The sequence below is a fragment of the Mercurialis annua genome, linkage group LG4 (genome assembly GCF_937616625.2).
Source record: "Mercurialis annua linkage group LG4, ddMerAnnu1.2, whole genome shotgun sequence".
In the NCBI taxonomy this organism is placed as follows: domain Eukaryota; kingdom Viridiplantae; phylum Streptophyta; class Magnoliopsida; order Malpighiales; family Euphorbiaceae; genus Mercurialis; species Mercurialis annua.
The window spans coordinates 31737561-31750755 of NC_065573.1; the positions used below are offsets into that span (position 1 = coordinate 31737561).

The 13195-nt window shown below is 35.0% G+C and overlaps 1 protein-coding gene across 4 annotated transcripts; it reads right to left on the reverse strand.

Moving 5' to 3' along the window:
* Nucleotides 1–1080: 1080 nt before the first annotated feature.
* Nucleotides 1081–13063, reverse strand: LOC126677022 (DNA ligase 6). 4 transcript variants are annotated; one of them, XM_050371441.2, is made up of 19 exons: nt 10650–13059; nt 10431–10548; nt 10214–10295; nt 9769–9871; nt 9570–9666; nt 8693–8795; nt 7926–8054; nt 7620–7667; nt 7088–7185; nt 6928–6993; nt 5379–5538; nt 5138–5245; nt 3538–3587; nt 3410–3444; nt 3240–3301; nt 3003–3164; nt 2815–2903; nt 2330–2429; nt 1081–1598 (listed from the first exon to the last, which is right to left on the reverse strand). In XM_050371441.2, exons 1-19 carry the CDS (start codon nt 12955–12957, stop codon nt 1290–1292), a joined length of 4227 nt encoding a protein of 1408 aa, XP_050227398.1. In that variant the 5' UTR covers nt 12958–13059; the 3' UTR covers nt 1081–1289. The 4 variants fall into 4 exon arrangements, 3 of the variants coding, with proteins under 3 accessions (XP_050227398.1, XP_050227399.1, XP_050227401.1); XM_050371442.2 differs by lacking the exon at nt 3410–3444 and having other exon boundaries at nt 5127–5245; nt 10650–13060; XM_050371444.2 differs by lacking the exons at nt 1081–1598; nt 2330–2429; nt 2815–2903 and having other exon boundaries at nt 3045–3164; nt 5127–5245; nt 10650–13062.
* Nucleotides 13064–13195: the final 132 nt, after the last annotated feature.

Here is a 13195-nt window from a genome sequence, read left to right on the forward strand (position 1 = left end):
GGGATGCAAAAAAGTAATTAGATACTTCCCTAATTACTGCGATAAAATTATCCTAAATCTGTTTTTAAAATAAAAATATAAATTATGGGGTTATTTGACCCAAAAATGAAGAGTTTTGGGGTTAGTTGCTCAAAAAAGTAAAAATTGGGCTAGATGACCCTGTAACACAAGTTCAGGGGGCGCGTTGACCCTTTGTTCTATTTTTATTTAATACATAAGTTATGTATTTTGAATTTAGGTCCAAATTTTGTTAGCATGAGGAAGAAGAAGATGAGACATTTGAGTAAAATTGCAAAGTTTCTTTGTACAATATGGATATATTTCAAGTTGGTCCTCCATCGTCATGTTACTCTTGCCAAAAAAATAACCAATATATTTGCTATATTCAACACAATTTTAATCATTCTCTAAAAAATTGAATTTAAACAAATTACTAAAGAATCCATAGTAGATTTCATGTACTTAAATTCACAATTTCGAAAATATATCTTAAAAGTTAAAATGAATTTGTAATCTAAGAATATTAAAAAATAGTTGCAAAATTATGGACAGATGGGAGCTGTGATGACATATTTGAAACTTTAAAGTAGAAGATTTTTAAAAATTAAGCTTGCAGGATTGGACTTCAATGTTTAGATAGAAAAGTACAAGGAGCAATTTGCAAAATAAGGGTCTTAATTTAGAGCTTAGCACTTAGCAGGCTTCCAACTGAATGCCAAATGATTGGGGACAACTTTTCTCAATCATATTTGTCAAATTAAAGAGATAAATATTACGACAAAATTATAATTTTTTCAAATTCCAATATGTTAACTGAGTAGTTGTCAGCAGTTAAATTTTAGAGATAATTGCAAAACAAATTATCAAAATATTTTGTAATTTAAACGCAACCTTTTAACAGTATTAATTTAAAATATGAAGTATTAATTTGTTTACAATTCAAAACAGATGATTTTTCAACAACACTGAAAAAATTTATGATAAATACATTTCGACATCTACATCAATATTTTATTAGTCCAAATTGAAAAAAATAATTGATAATTTATATATTACAATGCCAAAATTGAAAGTTCCATATTAAATTGCAAAACGCGCTCAGATTTAAAATTTATTTTGCAACTAGTCCTAAATTTTATCTAATAATTTAATATTTCATAATGCTAAAACTGAACCAAATAAGCCCTAAAACTGTTTGATTACCTCTGCATTTTCTTCACACATATCCTATACAAAAAGACCTGCATACTACAAAAAATGGCATTTGTACACAATCATAAAGAGTAAATTCAATTTGCAGTTGTTACGTCCATCTTCCTTGTTTGAGAATTAAACATTTCTGCAATGTCTTCAGCTGTGCTACATTCTTCTGCATTTCTATCTGAAACAGAGCCAATAAATCTTGGAAATCTCATTGATATTCCACGGGATGGATGAACTAAACCTACAGCCGCCTGGTGAACCGGTGAAACTGTAAATTCTGCGCCACGTATTTCCCAAACAAGTTCTGCAGAAAACCACTTATCAGGGACCTCACCAGTTCGGTAGTACGGCGGCTTTTTCAGCAACACTCTATCTCCAGAAAAGTAGTCTTTCATCTGCAACTCAATTATGACAGCTTACGATTATCAAAAATATGAAATTAACAGGAGCTAGTTTTGAATAGGATTTATAGTTTCAAAGTCACCAAGCCGAACTACTAGTCTTAGCAGTTTCTCTGCTTTTGCTAGCTGTCCACATACTTGCAGGCTATGTTGCACAGAAATGGAAACGCTAAACGAGAAAAGTTGAAATGAAAAATAGCAAAACAATACTTTTACAAGATTAGATTACAAAAATAAAATTTGGAGTTTTAGAATTGTTTTCTGAAACCAAATGGTGAAATGTATCGATAAGTCTCCATTCAACATAGTTGCAAGTCAGACTGACCAGATTTGACACATGATTGCACTTATTATGTCGACGGCCACAGGTTGCCTCCAAGAAAAGTAGGACGCGGGTATCGATATCATGGAATTATAAATCTTGAAACGAGAGAATCAAGCTATATAGATAAAACAAGCTGTAGATGGGAGAAAGACAATGAACTAGAGGAGCACCATCCTCTAATTAACTATGGTATAATTAAAAAAAAAAACAATTTTTACCAAACTTTTGGATTTTCAAATTGAACCGAGTCTTTAAGATCTCGACAAACCATGATAGTTAACTAAACGTTATCTCCATAATGCTGAAAACCACTTATCTTCTTTAAGTCAATAAAATATACAAGAACAATTGTAAACTAATCATCTTTCTAAGTACCATGAGAACAATAAAACCTAATTACCTCAGTGTAAAATGCATCCGAGAACCCAGACATGACACGGCATACACTTTGGAATTCCTCAGTCTCAGGGTTGTAACATGCCATGAGGAATGGACTATACCTGCAACATAGTAAATGTCAATTATGTATGACACTTATTTCACATACCACAGGTTCACATAAAAAGGCAATTATGAAATATACAAAATCAGAAGGCTCGTGTATTTGTCAGCTTCAATCATAAATTGGTGGATTTTCAAATACTGACATAATTTCCTTAAGAAAGGCTGTTACTTGCTAGACCTCAATTTTTACGATCTGTCTCATTTGTCAACAATTTTCACAGTTTTGGAATGACGGTTACAACTGCCCACTGACTAACCGAGAAGTATAATTTTGTGTTGTAACAACTGAAAGCAAAAAACAAAGACAAATGTACAAAGCCACAGGAAACGATTAGCTGTAAAACGCAGAAAGCATAAAAGGGAGGAATATAGTGTCATTACCATCCCGCCTTTCTACCATTTCCATGCCAAGCACCAATAGGAACTAAATCAAGAGAATCATTCAATTCTTCAACATAATCTCGCTTGACCTGCAAAGAAGACTAAATTTTAATCCATGTGTAATTATGCATCTTTACTTTCTTCTTCCCGTTGTTAGATAACAGAATAAAATTGTGTCAGATTAAAACCTTTAGCCATGTGTCAGTGCGTTTTGAAGGGGAATATTCAGCTTTAAAATCTAGAGTTTTCACCATAATTCCTTCACATGAGGAGTGTAATGCATCTTCCAGAAAAGCTTTCATCTTGGCCTCTGTTACTTCATTCGTCAAAGAAGCATCATGTGCTTCAACCTACAAAAGTAAAACTAATTAACAATTTAGTAGAAGATAGAACAGTTAGTTAACTGATAAATGTGGAGCAGTTACCGTCATTTCCTTAGCATATTCAAAATAACCCTTTCTCTCATCGCAAAACAAGCTCTTAAGATCTGAAATACATAAGAAGCAAAACAATAAAACTTCAAACCCATCATAGTCATAAAAAGGAGTTATTTTTGATGATAAAATGTTCATCATCACGGGTAAGAAAATAGTACAGGTCCTTCTTCGGCGGAGAGGTAACTGCAAGAGGCTGCAAATCGACATGTAAGCTACATTATCTGTCCTGTTTATACATGAAGCATAGGACTTAAAATCATTGCATCAAAAGGTTCAAGGTACTCACTGTTCTCCATTAGCAAACATGATATCAAAGATAAACACACAAATCTGGACCTGCACATAGTGGCAACCATAAAAACCAGAATAGCTACTATTGTAGAGAAGAATTTGACATCATATCACATTCATAGATCACAGACACAGCAGACACATCAAATCATATTAAGTAACAGATAGCTGCACAGCTTTAACACCTATATTTTCCACTAGTATGCTTCACTCTAGCTAGCGCATTTCATCAGGCAAACAAAGCTAAGTATATTAAATAGGCTCTGCATAAATATTTTTTTTTCCATTCTTCTTATGTTAACAAATCCTACTATGAAGTCACACGAAAAGTTAACCCTCAGAAAATTCACATGCTATGATCATTAAATCTAACTTGGAAGGTTCTTCATGTTTTGAGGCCAGATGAGTACACTTGTGAACGCGCTTAATTAATCATCCGAATTAGAAACACACTTTTTTTTATATAGAGGTTATATTATATTCTTGTCCTCTCCTTGATTTCCACAATTTATAATCCTGTTAAGCTACTAATGGATCTAGAACTGAAGGTTTGAGAAGAACAGCTGCCCGCCAATAGACAATTAGCTGATTGGCAGATGGAGCTCTATTGAAGATATATAAATATGCTTTGCATAAACTGTCTTTAAATTTACCTAGTTCAGTTGTTATTTAGAAGGGGATAATTTCCGAGTGAAGGAAAGGAATAACATATGAGTTGATTAAAACAAGGAACAAAGTCAGTGTTCTACTAGAAATCACCATGTGTATGTATTTCAGTAAAAAAAGGTTCATTGCATCAAAAATATAAACTTATATAGACCGATATAATCTTCCAGAAAAGAGAAACTTGTATGATATTTCTTTTTACAGCTTTGAGGGGGTCATGAGGGTCCATCCACGAATATATGCACCTTATGGAAAAAAAAATTTGTTTTAGAAAGTCCCAAAGTCAATTTAATAATATGCTCTCTGAAATTTAAAATTACTGTTCCTTAAAATTTCCAAATCCAAGTTTAAACAACTCATACTAGTCTTGTTCTACTTAAAAGTAATTTCATACTCAATCTCAGATTTGAGGAGGCTAATTATCTAAAACAAGAGCATATACTAACTCCTTTTCCAACATCATAAATTACTAGTTTAAAAAAAACATGTATGTAACTTTATCTAATTCACTTTTGTGAGGGAAGAAAGGCAATTGAGATGTTTCATAGGCTGCAAGATAGTTAACTCACAAAGAACAGCCAGTAAGCAATCTTCTCACGACAGTTAGATAAAATACAAACTCGTGTAAATATACATATCAATCCACATATGGCCAGTTGACTGGAGAAAAATGTTATACAAGCATGCTGCAGTTCTCACACACAGTATGCCAAGGCTCTGGAATGCTTTCACTACTTATTTTTGCACATGTGCAGAAACAATATGCATTTACCAGCATTTCTAATTTGTGCTTAGACTTGCACATTGAAACTACAGCTAGTGAAGACTAAAAAGGAACATCAAATTTGTTCTCAAGACTCAATTCACATTGAATGTCAAGGGTTACAACGAATCAGTAAATTTATATACTGGACTTACAATGGACGCACCTTTATCTTATTCACTGTGATTAATGAATCTTTGCCCCCTCTCTCCCTTGAAGATAATTCTTGGAAGGACATCAGCTTGTAGCCATTTTTTCTATCAATTGCAACTACCTGAAACCAAAGGTTTGACAAAATAAAATAACAAAATCTTGCCCCATTCAGAGATTAATAAAAACAGCAAAGCCTAATATCCTGAAAATTCAATCTCTTGGAAAAGGTAGAGCTTCAGACAACTAAATCTAACCTCTGCATCTACTATGAAAGTCATCGCAGCAGCTTTACAAGATTCCTCAATTATAGTAATCAAATCCGGAAATCGTGAAGTTGTTTCATCCCCATTTCTTGAAAAGACACGTATACTTCCATCTGGTAATTTGTGAATTTGGGCCCTTTGACCATCATATCTGAAATTACAAAAGAAATCATATCAAATGAGGAATCAAGAAGATGAAAAAGTTTTTCAATCCAATCGATGAAAAAGAAAAACTATCTGCCAAATATGTTATGAAATATGTCAACCTAACTCAACAGCAATCAAAAGCAAGAGGAGTCTTTGGTAGGATATACTAAAATAAAATAAGTATACATGAAATTATAATACCATTCCTATGTTTGGCCACAAAAGTAGCATTAACATAATTAAAAATATATTTCTTATATCTGGCATATTTATGGTAAGGATGAAAATATATTGGTGTGTGTGGTTATAAATGTAGTGTTGCAAGCAAGCGATGGTGGTGAGTTGGTGACAGCAGCACCAGTGGCTACTGCTGGCAGGTCATGTCCTTGTGGCAATTGAGCATAAGTGCTGTAAAGAAAACAATGATTAAAAAAAAAAAAAGTGAAACGCAGCATGATTATTGGATATATTTTCTCACGTAACACAAGCTTACTTAAAGATATTAATAAATACATGATAGAATGACCATTTTACTACTCAGGTTTCTCTTATGCGTAAATAACAAGACATGTGCTTCGAAAAGTCCAATCAATCACAGTTTGTGGTGGTCTTTGATAATATAATCAAGCCATCTCTCATTTCTAATTTTCAGAAGTTTTAATATTTTATTCAAAAATATCTATCTAATTTTCAGAAGTTTTAAGATCCTATTCAATAATATCTATCTAATTTTCAAAAGTTTTAATATCTAATTCAAAAATGAAGCATGTCTTGACAATGTATCAGCTAAAAATGTTTGACTGGGCAACACAATGATCAGTCTGTCAGACATTTCATCATGAAATTTGTATTATGTATATCGCATCCTCTCATGGACAAAACTTTTCGTAATGAACTGAACTGGAGAATGAAAAAGACTTAAGTAGCAATTTGCCCCCTCAACTTGTAAGCAATGGGCAATTAACACATAAATTAACTTTGTGAACAAATCAGTCATGAACTTAGTAATTATGGTCAATTAGCCACATTTTGGCCAATTAGCTTACAAGTTGAGGGGGCAAATTGCTAATTGGGGGGACAATTAGCTTACAAGTTAAAGAGGCAAATTGCCAAAATGGGGTTAATTGACCATAATCACCAAGTTCGTGATTGATTTGCCCACAAAGTTAATTTGCGTGTTAATTGCTCATTGCTTACAAGTTGAGGGGGCAAATTGCTACCTGAGTCGAATGACAAAGAACAGAATTATGTAATTTTAACCAGTTCTACAATAAAAATTTAGAAAGTATTTGTACGTTGAATTATTCAAGTGCTAGAATATCCATTGAGACTTCAAAACAAGACAGAGAAAGCGCTTTAGAAACAGAATCGATTTAATGAAAGAGAAGCATACTTGTATTCGCATGTGAAAGCTTTATCCTGAAAAACTTTTAGCACTTGAGGAACTCCATTTGTAATTCTACCACAGGAAGACACATGGAATTAGCCAAGGCTTCAGTAGATTACTTTTGTAATATGCTTGATAGCAAGTAACAATTGACTGGAGTGTGTACTTTGCAAGCATAGGTTTAATAGGTACTCCTGGAACCATTGACAAGGTTGCCGTCGAAAAGTCAATGCCTTTACTTATGAGGGACGGAACAACCAAATCCTGTTAGCACACGGCATAACAAAGATGAAACTCTGCAAGCTTTTTGTTAGATTCCATCTTAAAACCAATTGGTGTTAAGTGGAGGTGCCCAACCAATATATAAACACATGTCCACTCACACACACAACCAATGTGGGATTTCCCACTTTAACACTCCCCCTCACGCGTAGCGTGTACGGGCCGAGCAACAAAGTCCCCCCTCACGTAAATCTCACGTGGGCCGGGCCAAACTCAAATTGTGTGAATGGACAAGGCTCTGATACCATGTTAGATTCCATCTTAAAACCAATTGGTGTTAAGTGGAGGTGCCCAACCAATAAATAAACACATGTCCACTCACACACACAACCAATGTGGGATTTCCCACTTTAACACTTTTAGAGTAATAGGAAAAAAATTACTTAAGAGGCAAATACATGCAAGATGCAACTCACCAAACTTGGAAGTATGTTATAAGCTTCTACAGCAGCAGCAGAAAGGTACTACAGAGTAACAGAAAGACATGATTAGCATCATCTATAGACACAAACGCTCTGGAGGAAGAGGTAACTAACATCAATACAGGCAAGATCCAATGTTGATATAAACCAAAAGTTAATTCTATCACAATAAAAATTACTTAACTTTCTTCCTTTAAAACACACGCAAATGATACCAAGTTATTTTACACTAAACATCCTCAATCGGCAGGCATGAAAAAGACAGAATTAAGAATAACATCGTGGTTTGATATGAATAACCTGAAGTTTCTCCTTCAAACTTTCAGCTTTCTGTTCATCAGAAGATGAGACCAAGGAATTCATAGCGACAGCTTGAGCCAGTGCAGGTAAAACAGTTCTCATCATTGCTCCAATCCGTAAATTCCTAACCTATTCACGAATAAATTTAAATAGATAATATAAAAAATCAATATAACTTTGACTACTCACAACTGTCATGGAAAGGATTAAGCTACATAAAAGATTGAACGACTAAAGTTTTCTAGCACACATTTGGTATAAATATAACCCTAGATTAAACTTAGAAAAATATCTCTAAAATATTTTATTCTTCAGTTTACTTTCCTTTTTTCCATCAGAAGATTTTGGGCAGAAAAAATACACAAGAAAACTAATTGCATTGCTTCGATCGCATTAGGAAAAAAAGTGTACCCAAGGTGAACAAGGAAATTAACTTGGGATTCCTTCAAACATATAAGATATCCATGGTGGACAATGGACACCTAAGCTATCTATATCTATGACAGAGATAGTTACAAACACATATGATCAGGTGACCATGCATGTGGAAACTTATCATCTAGATCAAACCCTTCATTTCTTCGTAAACTTTCTAAAAACATATCAAAATCTAACCAGTTAAACAATTAATGGATTAAATAAGATCCCGATATACTTCTCTTAGTTTACCTGATAAAAGCAAAAGAAGAGGCTGTTTCTGATAACTCCTAATGCTTATTATAAAATTGCATACAGTAACATAGCTTAAATTTTGCAGAAACTTTTACCAGAGTTCTAACAATAAATTTTATCTCTTTTTCCCTACAGGAACGCATAAGATTCACAATGAGGCTTTTCTTTCGAACAGTGCTTCCAGCACCTGTCTGCAAACTGATAAATGGAGCAACAACATGAGAATGACATCAACAAATGCATGACATATTTGCTTGCAAATGCCTAGGTTAAACAAAAATAGCAAACAATGGCCAATAAACTAAAAATACAAAAATATTTAAAAAAACATACAACAAAAAATTGTAAATAATTAATTTCTAAAGTTACTAATCCGGCCACTTATTAGTTTAGGCTTTTAGCCAAAGAAGACAAACAATTAGTTGAGTGCTTCCCGGCATAATTGAGAAAAAGGCATCAATCAGGAGGCAACATTTGACTAGCCCGCAAGAGTAAACAGTGAAGTTCTGCATTTGAGTTGTTAAGCTGTAAAGTTGATGGCAACTGCCTAGGCGGTTGGCATCAATTTCTAGCAAATTCAACTTTACACAGTTGTCACAGTTACTGTGATAACTGCTAATCAAATCATTGTAGCTTCAGAGTAGCAAAACATCAGAAAAAAAGAAAAAAGGAAAAAATGGGAAAAGATGCTTAACTACATGCAAGTGCAATCTCCAAATACATTTGAAAATCCACCTCAACATCCAAGATCAAACAAAAAAGAAATATTTTCTCAACAATGTTATGAAACTTCTGGGAAGTCCAACCTCGTTACTCAAAGCCTATACTCCAATAGAAAACTCCTTGTATACATCATTACATTAAAAAGCCTTCAGCCTTTGTATACATTTAATACTGTGTCATAGCAATACAACAAATCAAATCGGCAGTTCCACCGATTAATAAAAAAATTAAAAATTGGATGATCCATACCTTATCCTTCGGAGGGCAGAAAATACATCTTTGATAAGAAGGGGAGGAGCAGGAGCAAGTAATGTCTGTGTTTGTCGGAATACTTGAGCAACGTCACCTATTAACCATTTAAATTTACTTAGCAAGTTTCCTATAAATATAATTAGTAAAAAAATCATATAAACAAATATTTAGATGAAAATAACCCATCAATTCCTACCAAGGTCCCCCAAACTATTGTACATATCCCTTATTTTAGACCTGTTTGTCCCACATGCCTCTTCTAGCGCTGATGTGACTAAGCTGCCACCAATATTTAGCTCCTGCATTAGTATGGCAGCATTAGTACATTTTGTTTTCTTGTTTCCCCCAAAATATAGCAACCTTCAACTGTGAAGATATGAAGCATGTCAATATTGGGCCAGAAGTATGCCAGCACCAGCAGGCAAACTAAATTGAATATCATCATTATTGAGTTTAATTCTCTCAATGCTAAACCAGCAGTATGCAATGACCATCCAGTGTCGAAATTAATAAGCCTCAAAAGTTAGTTAGGAATAGTTTATGATGCAATTTGGACGACAAGAAGATTTATAAATGATGTCCTAACAGAGCAACACAACAAATAAAACAAACATCCAGTATCTGAAAAGAAATGCATTAACTATATTTTCATGGTCAGCAGCGATCTTGTTTGTGCACAAGTACACAGCAGGTAGCACATCCTCTGGAGACAACGCTAGCAAACTGCAGGATTCAAAGCATTGCAAGCAGTATGTTGGAATCAAAATTAAGAATATACCAAAGTCATTATCAAGTAAGAAAAGTAACTTGGAAAGAGATTATAAATAAATAAATAAAAGAGCACCCTCAGCAGAAAACCTTCTAAACATATTGCACATCATAGAAGTAGCTCTAATCTTTCCCTTCTCAGCCTCAACCAGGTCAAATGTTCGTGCAAGATGGAGATAGGGTGCAGGTTCTCCAACCCTCCAGCATGCTGCATATGCATCTCACTGTTTAACTTCAGAGCCTGACACTATATACTGAAAAAGTAAGAATAGCAACAAGCTAATCAGATTCACAAATGTGGAAACAGACCATGTTGTACAGGATTGTACTTTTCTGCTGGTAATGCAACATTAGATGGGGCCATAGCTTCTGTCAATGATCTCTGCAGAGACAGATCAACACGGTGTTCTTCCTCCTTTAACACAATTCCATCGTGAGAAGAAGAGCACTCATCAGTACGACATTGGGGCTCCCCCAAATCACCTGATGCTACCAATTTCTCTATGCTCTCCCCATGATTACCCTCTGATTTACCATAGTGCATATCTAGTGCTTGATTTATATCTCCTTTGGTCCTCTCCAGGATTGTGGTAGCATAGCCTCTTGATGCTTCACTGCCACCAATTATCCGAATGAACTGTTCTATCTCGTCTTCGTATACTGGTCTGTCCTCATTCGGCAATGTGTCTTTATCTACTGGAGATAGCTTAGGACACAACCTCGCCACACTACCTTGAGAAACACTAGACGCGGTTTTGGTAAAAAAGCTTGTAATCGTGGATTGCTTCTGCCCACTAGTTTCAGGTTTTGATTTAGTTTTGACTTTCTTGCTACGCTTATTTTCCACAACCCTCTTCTTTTTTCCAGGGGACATACTGCTCTTGATTGAAAGATTTGAGCAAGATCTTAATGATATGAAGTTTTGACTTGAAGGAGTACTTATAATCTGTTCACTATTCCTAATAGAAAGTGGTTCTGAAGATAATTCAGATTCATTGATTGAGCCTGTTTGAGATGAAGGGACAGCTGTAGTACTATCAAAAACTTGTTGATGAAATTCAGTTTCGCGCTCATGAAAAATAGAAACTGCATCGACCAAATTCCCTCCTGATATGCCAATCAAATCTAACATTTGGTCTCGAGTAACCCATAAGGGCAAAAACTCATGAAGTTCTAGTATGATATTCTCAGCTTCCTCATCATTCATTGTGGTTAAAGTTTGCGAACCAGATTCTTCCAGGACTGATGAGTTCAAAACAACACCTGAATCCTTATCTTCAATGGCTTTTTCTTCATTTAATTTCACCTCTTTCTCTTGATTCAATCCCTCACTTAAGTCATGAACATCTTCCATATCGAACTTCTCAGCATTCTCAGAGAATTGACGATGAAAACCCTTCAGAAACTGTTTCTTATTAGCAATTTCATCTACCAAACCGGCAAAATGTTTCTGCATTTTAACAACATGTTTACTATCAAGATTTTCAGTATCCATACCAACTGTAGGAATAACACGCTTAGGTCTCAAGAATTTCACATACTCTCTAAGTTCATCATAATTTGAGTGTTCACTATATGGAACAAGATGAATCTCAAATGAATCTTTTGACCTAACCGAAAACTTATTACGCTTCACTTCATAAGTCCATCCAGTTGGCACAAAACCCACAACCCTGGAGTACCCTCTTTCCACCATAACCTCCTTAATGTTAACAAAATTAGGCCGAAAATAAGGCCAAGTCTCTCCCAACACATTCCACCCAACAACATGAACATCAGTTTCAGTCGCATCCTCCGTAAACACCCCACAATCCCCATATCCCAAAACACTCAAAACCTTCATTTTCCTCCCATCAATAAACACCTTCCTTCTACATCTCTTCGCAATCTCAATCAAAATCCTCTCTTTTCCAACCACATAAGTCGCAACAAGAAACAACACACTCTTACTACTCTTTTCTCGAAACTCCCCTCCCCCAATTCTTTCAATAACACCAACAATATAATCAATAGACTCGTCTTGCTTAGGAAAAACAAATTTAGGATTACAATAAGTCGTGTCCAAGAAAACCGCATCACAACCCACAAATTCCCTCAAAACCCTAGCCTCCTTCATATCACTACAATATCTAAAATCACCAGTATGAACATACATTTCAATCCCACCAAAACTCTTAACTCTAAACAAGAATTGAACTGCGCCGGGGCAGTGATTAGCGTCAATTAAAGTAACTTCAGAGCCATCAATAATCACAGTCTCGTTCAAATTCAGAGGGTAAACAAACTGAGAGGGTACATTAAGGATATGAATTAAGAGATTAGCAGTTATATGGGAGCAAAAGATTATACCTCGAGACCAATTAGAGGTGATACCGGAGTAGTGATCGGAATGGAAATGAGTGAGAAAGTACGCGGTGGTTGCGGCGGTGGCGGATGAGCGGAAGGCGTCGATTAAGAAGTGGGTCTTAGGGATGTGTTTGGATGGAGGGAATGATGAGAGTTGGTTTGGAGGGATTTGATTCGGAATTGAAAGGGAAGAGAGTGAAGATTGATAAAGGGTAAGAGAATTTAGGGTTTTGAGTGATTGAGAGGTTGATGTTAATGATTCTATTTCCATTCTTTTTGTAGTTTTCGATCGTTTACTGTTAGAGCGAGGAGAATGGAAGATTAAGGGTTTAAATATAGGGATTGGTACATTGGGCGCCAAAATGGAGCACTGAACTGGGAATTCTGCAACAGTTATAGATTTTGCAAGTTTTTTTTTCTTTTTCATTTTCAAGGGAAAAGTTTTAAATAATACCCTTCATATTTACTTCATAGTCCATGCAAATCCCTCATTAGTCATTTATATAAAA

Bases quoted from the DNA above. Each gene is read 5' to 3' on its own strand.
- LOC126677022 (XM_050371441.2), bottom strand. From the start codon at position 12,957: ATGGAAATAGAATCATTAACATCAACCTCTCAATCACTCAAAACCCTA. The intron at 10,549-10,649 runs GTCTGTTTCCAC...ATGCATATGCAG, and splicing joins GTACAATCCTGTACAACATG to CATGCTGGAGGGTTGGAGAA. The intron at 3,445-3,537 runs GTGAGTACCTTG...GTCGATTTGCAG, and splicing joins ATGTTTGCTAATGGAGAACA to CCTCTTGCAGTTACCTCTCC.